At 27.9% G+C, this 16742-nt stretch overlaps 2 protein-coding genes across 3 annotated transcripts; one reads left to right on the plus strand and one right to left on the minus strand.

The window, feature by feature from the left end:
* Window positions 1-285: 285 nt before the first annotated feature.
* On the plus strand, window positions 286-1099 carry LOC106768669. Its single transcript, XM_014653932.2, has one exon. It carries the CDS (start codon window positions 514-516, stop codon window positions 949-951), a length of 438 nt encoding a protein of 145 aa, XP_014509418.1. The 5' UTR covers window positions 286-513; the 3' UTR covers window positions 952-1099.
* Window positions 1100-5181: 4082 nt separating this feature from the next.
* On the minus strand, window positions 5182-9085 carry LOC106774958 (RING-H2 finger protein ATL46-like). 2 transcript variants are annotated; one of them, XM_014661984.2, is made up of 2 exons: window positions 7369-9085; window positions 5182-5403 (listed from the first exon to the last, which is right to left on the minus strand). In XM_014661984.2, the coding sequence occupies exon 1, from the start codon at window positions 8563-8565 to the stop codon at window positions 7372-7374; it is 1194 nt and encodes a 397-aa protein (XP_014517470.1). In that variant the 5' UTR covers window positions 8566-9085; the 3' UTR covers window positions 5182-5403; window positions 7369-7371. The 2 variants fall into 2 exon arrangements, with proteins under 2 accessions (XP_014517470.1, XP_014517475.1); XM_014661989.2 differs by lacking the exon at window positions 5182-5403 and adding an exon at window positions 6436-6686.
* Window positions 9086-16742: the final 7657 nt, after the last annotated feature.

The following is a 16742-nucleotide window of genomic DNA, read 5'->3' on the forward strand; positions in this document are numbered from 1 at the left end:
ATCTTATTAATTATTAATATAATGTATAACACGCTATTTTCAGTGCACTTTAAGGTGAATTGAAATTGGTGGAAAGTCGCAAGTTACATGAATTTTATATTATTTAATACCTTCCTCTCTTAGTTAAGTAAGCTTTGACCAGTAAACAGAATATATTACTAACACTTTTTAAAAGTAATTATCCCAAAATATAATAATATTATCATATTCTATAATCATAATAATAACTGAAATTACTGAAGGATGATAGAACAAAAGTCTTTATACACATGCCTAATATAAAAACAGAGCAAGTATTATCTATTAATCTATTGATTAATTAGTTAATTAGTGATTAAAGGACGAGAACCGGAATTTCCCCGTGTAAGTTACTACACACCCGTTACTGATAAAAGCGGAAATTCCGCGATTCTGTTACACTCACAGAACCGTCACACTATTTATTCATTCATTCACTCGTTAACGTAGAGAAACCAACAAAATCTAAACCCAAACCCTTTCTCTTTCGTAACGATGACAGTATTGTCGCCGGCGACCGCCGCCGAATCCGGCCAAGACGCTGTGCGGGTCGCGGTCGCCAACCGACGCTGCATGTTCCTCTGCCTGCCGTGCTTCCCCTCCGATACGTCGTCGTCGACGTGGTGGCAGGATCTGCTGTCTCCGGAGGATAAGGAGCGGTGGTGGTACCGGCGATGGAAGACTGTGAAGGACTGGAAAACCTTCGTTCGCCGCTTCAAAAACTCCAGCAGGAACCACTCCAAGCGGCACAGCTCCTTCCGCTACGATCCGCTCAGCTACGCACTAAACTTCGACGACGGAACCGCTGCCGAAGACGACGTTCACTGCTACAAAGGCTTCTCCGAGCGCTTCGCCTCCGTTCCACAGCCGGAGAAACCTTCCGCGTACTCGAGCGAGGAGCACGCGCCACCGGTTTCGAAGCTCGAGAAATGAGGCAGCGCAGACGTGCGCTGAGACCGGAACGCGCCGCGTTGTTAATAGCTAGGTTTTTCCTCCTTTCACTTTTTGTTTTATTTTGTTGTATATTAAGAAAATTAGGAAAAAAACAAAACGAGCATAATAATAATAATTTTAATTTTAACTGTATTTACTTTTATATTGTTTTTCTATTATAATACTTGTTTTAAATTTGTCTTGTTAATTTTCTTTTATTTTGCTTAGCTAAGTAGTGCGTATGCAAGTATATCTTAAGTAATATGAAAACCTTTTTTATACGAAATAACTGAAAATTTTCAGGCAATTGAGTTATATATATAACATTTTATTTTTGATTTGATTTCGATTTTGAATATCTTAAAATTTTCTCAATTATACAAATATATAAATTTTGGAATTGTTGACCATTGAAATTGGTGCGATGCCCTAGGCAGCATATTGTGGGAATGGGAACGCTCGAAATTTGCTTTGACTTTATTCTTTGATATCATGTGATGGGAACATTCATGCATACAGAAAATTAGGTGGCAGCAGCATGGAGAACTCACACTTTAATACTTTATGTGTGTGTGTGAATGTTCTGTTCATTCAAAACCAGTCAATGGTAGTGTGATTGTGAGAGCTAATTATTCATTCACTTTCTTCCTATATTCTCCCATTTTCTATCTCCATCGTTCCTTTTTATCTTCCCACTCAATATTCCATCACTTTTTTCCCTCTCTCCTCTTTCTCCCTGCAGCAGAGTCAACTCAACTGAATCTCCCATTAGGAAGCCAAGACTGTAATGTTTTCCTCAAACATTTCACAACTAAATAGATAGTATGAGAGTTCAAGATGAATCTACTTAGATTCGATTTGATTAATCTTTTTAAATTGAATAATCTTTTAAAGTTTAACTAAAAGTCAAACTAAGTCACACCCAGATATCTCTGTTAGATGGTATATTATTCTTCGACCATCTTTAAAATATATATATATATATATATATATATATATATATATATATATATATATATATATAAAGGTTAAACATTTTTTCATAAATGAAATAAAAGGTAATTCTGCTATTTGATATATAGTAGAAGGTCGATTCGTTTATTATAAATGTAGAAAAGAAAAACTTTATTAAAGGTCACAAATCTATTATGAGTCTGTTTAGGAAAAAACAAAGAAAAAGGAAATAAAACAGTCTTTTATGCATTTAAATAGAAAAGTGGAGAAATTATAAGATTTAATTTTTACAAATTATAATTTTTCTCTCCTACATGTGGTTACAAAGAAATTCATAATATGGTTAAACTTTTGAACCTTGAACCGCACAAATACAACATTGAAAAGTGTTTTTGGTGACATGTTATATATGATGTTATTGAATCATTGTTATGAAAACGGGTTTGGTTGTAATGATGAGACTGATGAATCACTTTTTCACTCGGTCCATAATTTTAACAAATATATTATATGATTAATATAATTTGGAAAAATTAACTTGAATTTAAATTTATTATAATAAAACGTTAATAAGAAAATAATAAATAAATTTAAGATAATATGATTCTACCATTTAATTTTCAAATTATCATCATAATAGATAACTAATATTCCAATTAAAATTCTTAATAACAATACAAATCCATAAATAAAAAAATGAACAATAACTTCATAAATAAGTTTAAAAAAGTGAACCCTAACTTCATAAATAAGTTTAAAGGGAACTCAATTAATTTTTTTTTTACAATTATATAAGAGAAAAATATCACATATAAAAAAAAAAAGACAAGTTAAGCTACCTTTAAAAGAAAATATCATAAACAACTTAATATATCATATATTGGTTTATCAACGATAACATTATATAACTCAAATATACGTATAAGTAGTTGAGTCTAGATTCAATTTATTCGAATATATGATTTGACATAGAGTTTCATTATAGATGTACACTCTTAGTAGATTTATACTCTACTAAGTCATAAACGAAGGGCTTATCACCCTACTACTCACAAAGTTAATCTTTCATGCCTAAATCTTATTCTAGTTGGTAAGATTGACTGACTTCATTGACTACATGAATTTGTAGATCTTTTCAACTTAAAACCAAGCCAAATTTCCAAATCTTAATATCTTATTATATTAATTTTACTCATTTACCTTTCCTAGTTAATTGACAGTGTGAATTTTGAGCCAATACTCAAAAGCAAGTGTGAAACTTAGAGTTATTTGATGATATATGATTGTGGTGATAATTAAGACTTATTTATAGTTATTGAAATGAAATTAAAGTTATATATGTTGTGAACTGGTGGTGGTGTGTTCAACCAAGCCAAGAGTAACAATAAATGAAAAGTTCCCAAACCCATCATCTATGCTTGGAAAATGTTTTTTTAACAACTTTTATTTGACAACTTTTTTACAAGTATTGATGTAGTAGTTTGTGATTGATTCCTTTCATATATACGAACCAATAAAATAATGACACATAATCTATCGTCAAAAAATTGCTAACATATCATTGTCCTTAGAAAATATAACATTGTTTTGACAAAGACTTCGAAAATAGTTAACAAGAAGATGAAATAAGAACATCATTTATTAGAATCATGAGTATATGATTGAAAGCAATGGAAGGAAAGAAACCTACTATTATAATTGTCAATGAAAGAATATATTTTATTTTAAATCATCAATAAATTTAATTTTAATGTATTGTTGTATACTTTACAATTTTATGTATTTTATATTATAAAAATAGATTTCATTAAATTAAAAAATTATAGATATAGATAAATAATTATAAAAAAAAATTCAAACCTATACCAAATAATATTCATTAATAAATAGTTTTGTATATAATAAAAGGAAAGATTACAAAAAATCTGTGTGTGAAATAGCAAATACCAGAATCTACCATTCAATGTTGAAAGAACGGTCTCTTAAATTATCAATTAAAATAAAATAATTTATATTGATGGAAGAAAAGTTACTTTACAACATTGGCGTCTCTAGTTTGGGATCATTTTACTAACCTTAGCTATATAAATGATAATTAACGACTAACCAAACATACTTATTTGGGAAACCAGAAGAGACACTATTCCTAATAATAGCAAGTCATTGTATTTCAACTTTCTCAATCAAAATGTCATTAATTAAGGAATTTGTTTTCTGTTGTCTTACTTTTACAAAAAGTTTTGCTGCAAAATCACACTTACGTCACATTAATACATTAATATGACACGTGATTACAAAATTTAAAATAAATAAAAATTAAAAATATTACAAACTAACACTTAACATAGATAGAAATAAAGGTAACCCTAATCTAAAACCTAATTAAATCATTTTAAAAATATTAAAACTTAATAAAAAAGTCAAACTGAATAATTAAAAAAATGTATAAATATGTTTTTAACTTTTTATTTTCAATAAAAATTAAAATTAATTATTTTTCAAAAATTAATTTAATTTAGTCTTTCAATCTTAAAAATATGAGTTTAATATTTTTAACTAAAATTTATTAAATTTATCTAATGTTTTAAATATATTTAATAATATATTTAAATTATTTATACAATTTAACACATTTTTTATATTAATTAAAAAACACTCTTGAAATATAAGATAAATTTTACAAAATTTGACTAAAAAATCTAAATCCAAACCGTTCAAACACAAGAAAACAAATTGGTCCAAAATTAAAAAAAGAAAAATCTAAATTTTACTTAAAATTAAAAAGCTAAAATATATTTAATCCAAAACAAAACAAAGAGAAAATAAATATTTTAGACTTATATTTTTTTTAATTTATCAGTCAACTCAATTTTTGAAAATAAATGAATTATAAAAAAGTTAAAGATAACTATTTTAACAAATTATTGGTTAAAATTTGAAACTTTATAAGATACTAAAATTTAATGGGTTAAATATGTTTTTAATCCCTATACTTTGAGGCAATTTTGGTTTTAGTTCATTCTCAAATTATGGTACAATTTAATTCTTCAACTTTAAAAAACTTTGATTTTAATCCTTTTTACCAAATTTTTTTAATTTTGTTTGTTGTTTCAAACTAGAATTAAAAAAATTTGGTAAATTGACTAAAACTAAAGTTTTCTAAGATTGAAGAACTAAATTGTATCATAATTTAAAAATAGAGTAAAACCAAAATCGTCTCAAAATATAAAAACTAAAAACATGTTTAATCCAAAATTTAATCAAACGGTTAATTAATAATTAAGATTTTTATAATAATTTGACATTTATACATTTATGTGGTTTGAAAGCTAATAACAGTAGAAAGGACGCGCTCTGCGAGTGCGTGAAGTTAAAATTCTGATCTAAGGTGGTTGACAACATGAATCGACAGCATGCACAGTTGTCCTCTGACCGCAGAATCTGGGAGCCAACCTTTACATGCTACCCCACTCACTTCTTCAATCATAATTCTTTTATCTACAACATATTATATAACTCATTTCTAATTACAAAATAAAAACAAAAGATATACTAAATATGCTGATAAAAAAAACTAAAATTTTAAAAAAATATTATAATTATAATTTTCAACTTCATTTGAATCTCTATCTCTTATGGTTGTATAGTTTTTCTTTCCTTAGATTTATAAATTTCATTGTTGGATTCAAATGTCAATATTGATGTTATGAGGATACATTTTATATTAGTATATACTATTCTAGGTGAGCGTGCAGAGACCTAATATTTATTTTCTTTGTTTTGGGGTTAATTAATGCATTGAGATTGAAGACATTTCATTTCACATGAGAGTACACTCTTTTGAAAGTTGACATTGCATCAATTATTTCCAACCTTTTAACAAAGTTAAATTCTTTCTTTGAGGAAACAAGTTGAAGTTTTAAGCAAAATGTCATCCACCACAAGCAAACATCATATAGAAAGCTACTAATTAAATGTTATTGAAATTGATGAGTTTCTTCTTAATTGGGTTAATTTGGTTTGTGTCACTTCAACGTACATTCCTTTTCTTTCTAAGGATAATAATACTTTTATTTCACAATTAATAATAATAGTAATTATAAATATCAACATTAACTAATCACACAATAATACATAAATTATATTAAAATATTGTCAAAATATCATTTTCTTTCTTTTTAACCTATTTATTCCTTTGTGCCAATATCTTTTTCTTTTCATTCTTTTCAAAGTTTGATAGTGTAGTATTCTTTAATATTTTCATTTTTTTTACTATTTTTTTAAGTTTTTGTGTACAATATGATTGAACGATCATCAAATCTCTTAATCAGTGTGATAAGTTAGATTAAAATGATATCATTTGATCAATTAAAAGTGAATTCAGACTTATAAACAAAACATTGAACTCCAACCAAGTTTAATAGAGAAACTTGACTAAAAAGAAAGATCCCAATAAAAATTACTAATGGATACTTGAACATCAATATAAAAAAATTTAGACAAGTGGAATTAATTGATAGCATCATAACACACTTGGAAATCCACTCAATATCATTTTGTCAGTGAACTAATTTGGGACTAATTGATTGTGATTATGATTGATATAATACAAACCTGCCTTTAATTAAAAAATGGAAACATGAGAGGTGCAAAATGGCCCCACACGGTTGAACCACACCAAATATTTTTGAATCAAAACTCATCACAAGGAAAAAAGATTCTATGACACCAGCTTTTGTATGGATCCCACTAGCAATACTCAACTGCCAAAAAGATCTTAGCTGAAAAAGAAAACAAGAAAAGAAAAAGAAGAAAAGCTTGAATTCACATTCACATTCACATTTCACAGTTCACCCTCTCACAAAAGTAACTGCAAGGCCAGATAATAAAGAAAAATGGCTTAGAGAAAGCCAAAAGCCTTCAAAAGCAAAGAAAGCAAGTGCACTTGCCACAAGTCATGATCAAGTAGAGACATTGATGGCAAGTGAACAATGACACAGAAAGAGACAAGTCTGGTTTTGAAACAGGCTAGAATCCACAAACACTTTCAATAATCAACAACTGTAGATCTGTCCGTTGTTAATAAATCTAAGAAAGTGTCTTGGTATGTCTAGCTTTTTGCACTTTGCATAACCAAATAACCTGAGATCATCATTCACCATGACAAATCCAATGACTTTAATTCATACTGAATGAAGTTACAGATAATTAGTAGTTGTGAACTGTATTAATTCATCAAACTAAAGGCTCATGAGATCTGTTTGATAAAAGAAAGAGAAGTGGTATTTCTTATATGTACCATGAAATCTCGTAATACATCAATAGTATGGCACAATCAGTCATCGCAGTCAAAATTAGCACACCAAAAAAATTTTGGAAATGGGGGGAGATAGGTTTAATCAATGGATTGAAACGAATTCAAGAGAACTAAGAAGAAGAAAAAAAAGAAAAACTTGTGGATACCTTTCAAGCCCCTTCTGTTTCCCTCCTCCTTTGAAAATCTGTGTTTAGAAAAGATGGCACTGGCATGGCCATTTGAGCATCCAAAGAAGAGGGTAATTTCCCCTTCTTTGGCCACAACCAGATTTTTGACACAGAAAAGCTGTCACCTTTACTGACACTACTAATCTTCTTTGCTTCCACATCCCCCTCCACTGAAAACTTCCCATCATCATGGGCCATTCCTTTGGTGAGTCTTGTGTTTTGACCTTTATCAATTTCATGGTTTAAGGCCACCCTCAGGTCTGAATTGCCAACCACATATTGGTAAGACCCCATTGAGTAGCACCTTCTTGCATCCAAATTACTGCTACTTGTCTCTCCAACTTCTCTCTCCCCACCCTCCACATTCAGCTTCTTGAATTTCCCAAGCCTCACAGGGAAAACCCCTTTCTCCACACTTTCTTCAACCACCACTGTTTTCTGTCTGGTACTGAATCCACTCTCCCCATTACAAGGACACCCTTCATCCTCCCTCAGATCATCAAAATCAAATATAGGGTTCTCAATAGAAAATCCCTGAGTGAGAAGCGTTCCTCTGCAAAGAGGGCATGTGGAGTTTGACAGAAGCCATGTGTCTATACAACTGATGTGAAAAGCATGGCTGCACATAGGCAACAACCTCAGCTTATCCTTCTCAGAAAACTCACACAAACAAACAGCACAGTCAAAGGGCTCTTTCAACCCTACAATCTCCTTGTACTGAAACACAGGAAGAGCATCAATGAAAGCTTGATCCAAGCCAGAGTCGTGGAGATGGAAGAGCTGCTGCAGCTGCCGCTGGAGAGCATCAGATGTGGAGATTTCCGGGTGTCTGTTGGATTGAGCAGATGCAGAAGAAGATGGGTACTTTATGAGAAATCTAACAAGCAGGTGGAGGATGCCAGAGATGAAAAACAAAACAGCAAGAACAACTATGATGAAGAGAACAGCAGGACTAATTCTAGTGCCAGATGATGCTGTTGCTGCTGTTGAAGGTGGTGATTCTTTGTGGAAAGCAGCACCAGGAGGGTAAGGAGGTGGTGAAGAAGAAGAGGAAGACAGAAGGGGTGGTGAGTAGCTCAAGGAACCATCTTTCTGCTGGATTTGATGCTTAACCCATGCCATCTTCAAATGGGTATGGTCCAAAACCAACAACCTAGGATACATCCTTTCTAACATCTCATCTCATCGCATCAAACCTCACAGATCACAAAGATGTTCCTCACCCAACACAATCATAGTCACATCTTGACACCTTAAACACTTCAAATGTTTTACTTCACACTCAACCTTGGGACACAAACATACAAAGAAGTGAAGTACATGCATCTAGAAATGCACTCTCACATACAAAACAGTGATAAAGCAATAATTTTCTTTCACCCCTTTGGTTTTTCACACGATGTGTTGAACCGAAGTCACCTAACTCGCATAAGGGGTGGTGGTTCCCTTCACTACTTCACCTGACTTTTGGTTGGTTCATTTGATGTTTTGAAGGTAGAAGAAGAGGAAAAAGTGAAATGTGAAGGTGTTTGTAAATGGCTGTTTCTGTGTTGTGTTGTGATCCAAATTGGACAAGTTGGTTTGTGGTGAGAGAAGGAAAGAATCCAAAGGCTGAAAGTGGCAGCAGTTCCCGAAGTGCGAGGTAAAAGATTATAGATTGAAACACGCGAATTCTAATCCCACTACCCAAATTCGCGCGTGCAAAATCAGAGACAGATATTAAAATCTTTTTAATGCTAGACATAAATTCGAAATTAGAATTATTCCTCTTTTTAAATTTTGATGATGAAAAGCTTTAAAATTAAATAAGTATATTTTTTAACTTAATGGTGTTAATTTATTTTTCAAATTTAATTTAAATATCAAAATATATTAAAATTTAAGATAAAAGTATTTTTTTTATTTTACATTGAAATTTAAAGATTAAAAATATGTTTAATTCTTAAATAAATTATTAAATATTTTAAATAAACTAAAAATATGTATTTTAAAATTAGATACATAAAACATACATAACCTTTTTTTCCACAATTGATTAAAGTTTTGTTTCACACATTTTGGAGGGATAAAATACTCGTTTTATACTAAGATTAGATTTACGAGTTTAAGGACTGTGGACTAAAAGTTTTTATGATATCAATCAATAAAAAATATTATCAATTTAATTTTTAAGATAGCTTTTATATATATATATATATATATATATATATATATATATATATATATATATATATATATATTTCAAATTTGACTTACCAAATATGATAAAATAATCATGTAAAATGATTTTACATAGTCTGTCTATAAGACCAAATAAATTTTAATAGTGAAGAGTTTTTCAGTGAAAGTTATAATAAATAAAAATTTTAAAATAACTTTTTTATGAAAGTCAATAATCTAACCTTTACATAAAAATTTATGATGAAAACATAATACAACAAACATTTGTGTTATTGGTGCATTTTAATTAATTTTAAAAACAACTCTATGACTCTTTTTTTACTCTTTTTTTTTATGCATTTTCTAAACAAATAAACTTATTTTTTTCAAAATATAAAAGTATATATCACTCTGAATAGTATTTAGTACGACAAATAATAACTATACCTTGACTAGTATAATTTTTAAGGGATTAATCTAAATTTGATGGTTTAACTTATTACTAGTTTGTTTAAATGTAATGCTTTATAAGAATAATAATTATATTAAATTAAAAAATCTAGTTCCTTCGGAAAATTAATAAAATAAATTTAACACTAAATTCAATATAAAATCTTAAATTAATGGATTTATAAGTGTTATTTCTCCTATGCTATTTAATTTTTCAGTATGATTTATAAATTTATACATGAATTTTCAATGCCAAATATCTAAATGTAACAATTAAGCACATAGAGCCTGAATCTAAATTAGTTTAGAATTTTCTTTTTAACTTCCTTATGTTTTGTAATATTATATTAAGAAATTCTACTACTCTATAACTTTTTGCTGTGTGTAAGTTTATAAATTTTTGCTATATATAATTTTTTTATATTATTAATTTTCTCTTTTATAATTTTATTGGATGACTCGATGACTCCACTCAAAATGTAAAATTGATCAGTAATTTTAAAAAAATTCAATTTAAATATTTAATATTAATTATAACACCAAAGAAATAACATTCATTTATTTAGATTTCAATTCTTCTAATTCTAGACCAATCCAACTCTTACCTATCTCTATCTAAATAAATAAATAAAAAGGTTCAGAAGATAAATTTCTAAATTTGAGTTTCTACCCTAAATTTCACATTGAAAGTTTCCCAACCTTAGACAAATTTCTAATTTCTAAAACTAGTTTTTCGTTTTAATCGATAAACATTAGTCGTTAATTTTTTTAATAGAAAAATTAAATTTATAATTTCTCACTTTTTTTTTCAAATCTTTTAAACCAACTTTATATATATATATATATATATATATATATATATATATATATATATATATTAAATATTAGTGAAAAATTAAATTTACAATCTCTCTCGTATTTTTATTTTTCCAACTTTTAACACTGTATTTATAAACTAAAATCAAACCAATACCTTAGCTTACCATACGAAGACTTTCCAACCTTTGACAAATCCAATGGCTAAAATTAGTTACAGGAAACCTAACAAGCCATGTTTTATGAGGTTTCTAATGTCTTGCTTTGGACCACCTAATATCAAGAATTAGGTTCTATCAATCTTTAAGCATATAGGAATATAGTTTTAGGTTTTACTTTTTCCTTTTTTTTTTCTGTAATATAAAATTAAAACACAAAAAATAAGATAAATTAGTAAACTTTTTTGTAATATAAAACACAAAAATAAGGTAAAAAATGAGTGAAATTTCCAAGCTTTTCTTGAACCATAATTTTTTATATAATAAGGGTAATGGGTAATATGCAACAAATATGAATATAGGGATCATTTCATAATTACTATAATTTTAATCTTTTATAGGAGAGGCTTGTTAATTACTATAAGGGGTTTCTTTGTGGAAAAGGAATCATATAACTTTTCTTGATTATATAACCTTTAATACTTTCATTTTTACAACACAGTTTTTGCTTTGGTTTAATAATTATAGGTAAAAATATCTTACTCTAAGTTGAATTATATGGCTAATTATTGACTTTAACAAAATCTAAAAAGTCACAAGGTGGTTAACTTAATCCAACCAAAATTTAATTGTCAACTAAATGGTTTTGAATTTGGTTCATATTAATCATCCTTTTCATTATTAGGTTACATGTTATTATCTTTGTAAATTGAAATTGATATGCCACACTTATTTGCAATTATATGTTTGGATTAGCGTCCACAAACTTCATATTAGAATATTTTTCATTTTCATTTTATCTGAAAAATTATTAGACTAGTTTTTGATATAATAATCAAAGAAAAATGTGATAAAAAATAGTCAACATCTTATTTTGTAATTGTCTTTTTAACATTAGTTTGAAGAAAAATATTAAACTAACGTAATCAAATTTATATAAAATTTGATTTTACATTATCAACTTTTGTAAGATAAATGTTTATACATTATGATTTGACCATATTTTTTAATTAACGATGGTTCTTCAACATATTCTCCATTGAAATATAAAATATTAAATGTGTGATTAAATATTTGTAAATAGTACAACATGAACGCAATAACAAAAACATAATAGTTAAAATAAACTTCAACTAGAATAAATTCTTGTAAACTTTGATATTATTTTAATAAATCGTTTAAGTCAAATTCATTATCACAAAATCCATTTATAAAATAATTGCATCACTTTTATACATAACTGAATTTCTATTTTAAAATATTGTTGGAATCTCAAATATTTACGATTAGTTGAGTTATGTTACGTGAATGAAGAATACATTTTAAGATTTTAAATAAATGGAATATATTTTAAGATTTTAAATAAACGATTATTAGTATGTTTTGACAATTCTCGAATAAATGTTTTAATGTTTAATTTTTTTTTTTTACCGTTTTCTAATATAGGTCGGACTACTTGAAATACTGCTTTTAATATATGTCTTTCATTTTATTAATAAAAAAATCATATAATTATATTAAGAATCAAATATTAAATCTTCAATACTATAAAATAATACTTTCTCTTCAAAATGAAAATCTAAACAGATAAATCTTGAGTTAAATATAGAAGAAAGTAATAACATGTATTAAGTGGACTTTAAGTCTAATTCAACCTCACAAAAACAGTTTATAAGAAAAGATTTACACTCACTTATATATTATAAATTCGTCTTATCTTTAATCGATATTGAACTTTTAATATCTTATTTGATTATTGTTTATTTCCTCTCTAAGTTTTGGTTAAAATGAAGATATTATGGAAAGTTTGTAGGAAGATGTTGCTCAGAAGAAACGGGTAATTTGGACATGCACATAGGATAAAAAGAGTGGTTATTTGAAATGTTGAAAAGTTGGGTTAAGACTTTTAAGGGAAATAGAAATGTTGATATTGGATGACTATCAATGAATAGGAAAAAGGGTCCACCAATGCCTTAAGTTTCCTTCCACTAAATCTTCCATCTTACCTAAATTCTACAAGCAAGTAAACTAACTATGCTTGCTATCACTATCTATGTTTCTTCCACAATGAGACTAAGAATAAAGTAACCCTTCAAAACTTTATTTCTTCTATTTTTTTTTAACTCTTTTAACTTAAATTTACGTTAAATATGTGTTCAACATAAATTTATACCTGTCTCATGCAAATTTACATAAATCAAACACTTGTATAAGCTTGATATAAAAGTTTAATATTATATAAATATTATATAAAAGTTTGATATAATAGATATTTTTAAATTTGCTTCAGTTTAGCACGTTGTACATTAAATAGGTTTTTGACAAAGTGGAGGAAGAATTAGGGAATAAGAAGCCAAACTTAGAAAAAAAGAATGGATTGCACTTTAAGAAAATTTAGTTGGATATGTTCAAGGATATATATTTATTACTCTTTAGAATTGAGTATCCTAATTAGCTTTGAATATGTGAGTAATCAAATCTCTTTTCTAAATTTGACTTTCTTCCACTTTTGTCAAAAATTCCTCCTTTGATACATAACATCCTAAATAGAACAAATTAAAAAAAATAAAATACTTATTTCAATATGTAACATGAAAGTAAAAAAAAAAATGCAAACTTTTTTTACCAAAAGTGTTTTATAAACTATAAACAATACCAATATATTTTTACAAACGAGATATTGATGCAAATCCATAATCGAGTTTCTTAATGAACAATCATGACTCGATCATAAATAAAAAAAAAATTATTAGCAAACAAACTTCAACAACAAAGTAAAAATAAGATGCAAAAATAAATCATCAAATCACTACTATTTCATCATTGGAGATCAAACACTACAAGAAAATTATTACATAACAATAAATTTTAAAGACAAAAAATAATTAATCACTATATTGACTAATTGATTACCATTTTATAAACTAAAAAATATTAATATTTAAATATTGGCTACCATATACTAAGGAATTAGTGTCTAAATTAGTTTATAATTTAAAATTAAAGACTAATTTAGAATCAATAGTAGTAAGTAGCTAAAACATTAATAGTTAATTTTAAAGATTTATTTAAAGTCTAAATCATAAATCAATTATAATTTTTCATTCATAATAAAGAGTATTTTATATACCGATAATTTTTAGTTTACAAAATAATACATAATTTAGTCTTTAAAACTGATTATTATTCAATTATTTTTCTTGTAATGAAACCATAACTTACAAGAACGTTTTTATTATTTTCATATAATAAAAAATGAAAGAAAAAAACTTATTTCGATATATATAGAACAAAAAATTTATGTCAAATATTTTTTTATCTAAAGTAAAATAGATAATTTACATGAAACACTATAAAATCCAAAGTAAAATAATATATTTTACATTAAATAAAAGATTCCAACATAAGTTTCCTTATTTTACGTGAACTTTATCGCTGATAAATGTAAAATGAGATAACATAAATGTTAGAAAATAATAATATTCATACATTCATAAAATAATTAATTAAAATATGTCTTTTTTTATATATGTGCATGGTTGGAGAAACATAGACTTGATGGCCCAGTTCGTTTGGATCTGGCCACAAGCTAATACTTCTTCTCACTTGTTTCGCAATAAAGGTTTCAATCAAATTTCTGCAATTTATTCAGCAATACATTAAAAAATAATTATTTAAGATTTTGCATTTTCAACACTTTTCCGGGACCGTCATTGACCAACCGTCGTAGAAAAAAGTTACTGTCACACTAGTAAATAAATATATCATTTTGACTAAAACTATATTAAAATTGTAACCAAAACGACAAAACAATGACTAATATATTTAAAATCATCATCAAAAGTTAAGGAAAAAAAAACGGTTATATTTAAAACAGTCAATGTGATAATTCACCACAAAATCATGACTTTTTATGTGTGTAAAAAAAGGTCAAGCTGCCAAGCTTTCATTTGCAGCGATAAGGAATGCTGCCACCCCTAAAAACCCTATACAGTTAGTTTATTTTATTTTATTTTATTTTAAATTAAGAATTATTGTAGAGTTAATTCACGTCTAGTTTGACCTAATTTAGGACAATTTACCTTAAGTTATATAAGTAAGGGGTTGTCTTTTTCATTTATTTTAAATCCATTTCATCCTCTTTTTTTTTCAATTTAGCTACAAGAGTTTATCCATTTATGTTTCGAACAAATCCTAGAGTCCAAATTTGAAATGAGGTATATCATTTGGTAATTAGAGCTTAGTTTTCAATAAGCAAAAGGTCTTATCTGCTCTATGATTTGTGTTTTTGTCATGTGTGTTTAATTGTATCCTTTGTGTGAGTGTTTTTAATGTGGTTCTACCATCCATTATTTGTTGGGTTTATCGAGGAGGAGGTTTCCAATGGGTTACACAAACATCAATAACATTTGAGTCCAACCATATAAAAGATTGATACAACTCTTTACCCAAAACCTTAAGGCAATGAGTTAATGGGCCTTTCATTTTTATATAGTGCTCTACTTTCTCATTTCTATCCAATGTGGAATTTAGACTCACATTTGGATTCCTAACAATCTCTTCCTCAAGGGTGAGTATCTTCCACATAGGAACATTCACCCTCCAGCGGAAGCATTCCTGACCAACCACAACCACGAGTAGCCCTTTCCAATAGTCGTTTATCTTAATGGGTTGCTTACTAGAATACCTTTTGCCAGAAAGACTTTCGGTATAGGCACAATTATACTCGTCTGAGCCGGTCACCAAGACTAACCATCAACTTTGATACCACTGTTGGGTCTATTGAGGAGGAGGTTACATGTGGGTTACACAAACACCAATAACATTTGAGTCCAACCATATAAAGAATTGTTCGGTATTATGGTTCAATTATGAAGATTAATTGTTTGTGTTTTTGCGTCATATGTATAGTAGTTTCAGGATAGGTGTTTTCATTAAGTTTGCTTCAATTTAAAGTGAATGCTCTAAATGGAAACTTTTAGTAGAGAGTTTATTTAGGTTTAAACAATAGAATACAAGTGTTCATGCTTAGGACTGAATCAAATTTAGTAGAAAAGATCTTAAGTTTGACATCATGGTTTGAAAACCAACGTTAACACAAGGCAGTGGTTGTGCACATTAGTGAACCACAATAGAAAATAAAAATTAAATGCATATTTGATTTGGGCTAAGGCAAGGCAAATTGTGTTCATTCTTTGTAGACTAGTTTTCTTTTAGCTTTACAGGTTCCTATTTGATTATTCACATTTAATTTGAGCAAGCCTTCCATAAAGATTCTTTAAATGTGCTTTGTTTGCTTGTCCTCTTTGAGTTGGTTTGTTTAGCATTAAATTCTTTATGCTTTGGTTCAACTTTGTACATTTTGTCTCTTTTTAAAGTTGTCAATTCTTTGGTTTTGTCATAGAGTTTTTCTTTCCTTAACCTCATAAGTTGAATTTAAATTGTTACATATTTCACTTTAATATTAAATTCTTGATGGGTTGATTGAAAATTCTTTGAAGAGCTGAAGAGGAATTTGAGGGAGAGTGCATATACTTTTGAGAGTGAAACACGAATGAATTAAGTGTAAACACTTACTGAGTGGTGAGACCCTTTTAGAATCTTTTGGTTGAACTAATAGTTCTAACCACTTTGTTTTTACGTCAGATCTTGCTTTTTTTTTATAACTTTCGTTGTATGTATGAATTCAGCTAGGATAAAATATGTTAATGTAGTTGTGGAAAGAATCATAGCGTTGAACAACATAATTTCATATAGGAAGGAAGCACA

Source organism: Vigna radiata, chromosome 1 (assembly GCF_000741045.1).
Source record: "Vigna radiata var. radiata cultivar VC1973A chromosome 1, Vradiata_ver6, whole genome shotgun sequence".
In the NCBI taxonomy this organism is placed as follows: domain Eukaryota; kingdom Viridiplantae; phylum Streptophyta; class Magnoliopsida; order Fabales; family Fabaceae; genus Vigna; species Vigna radiata.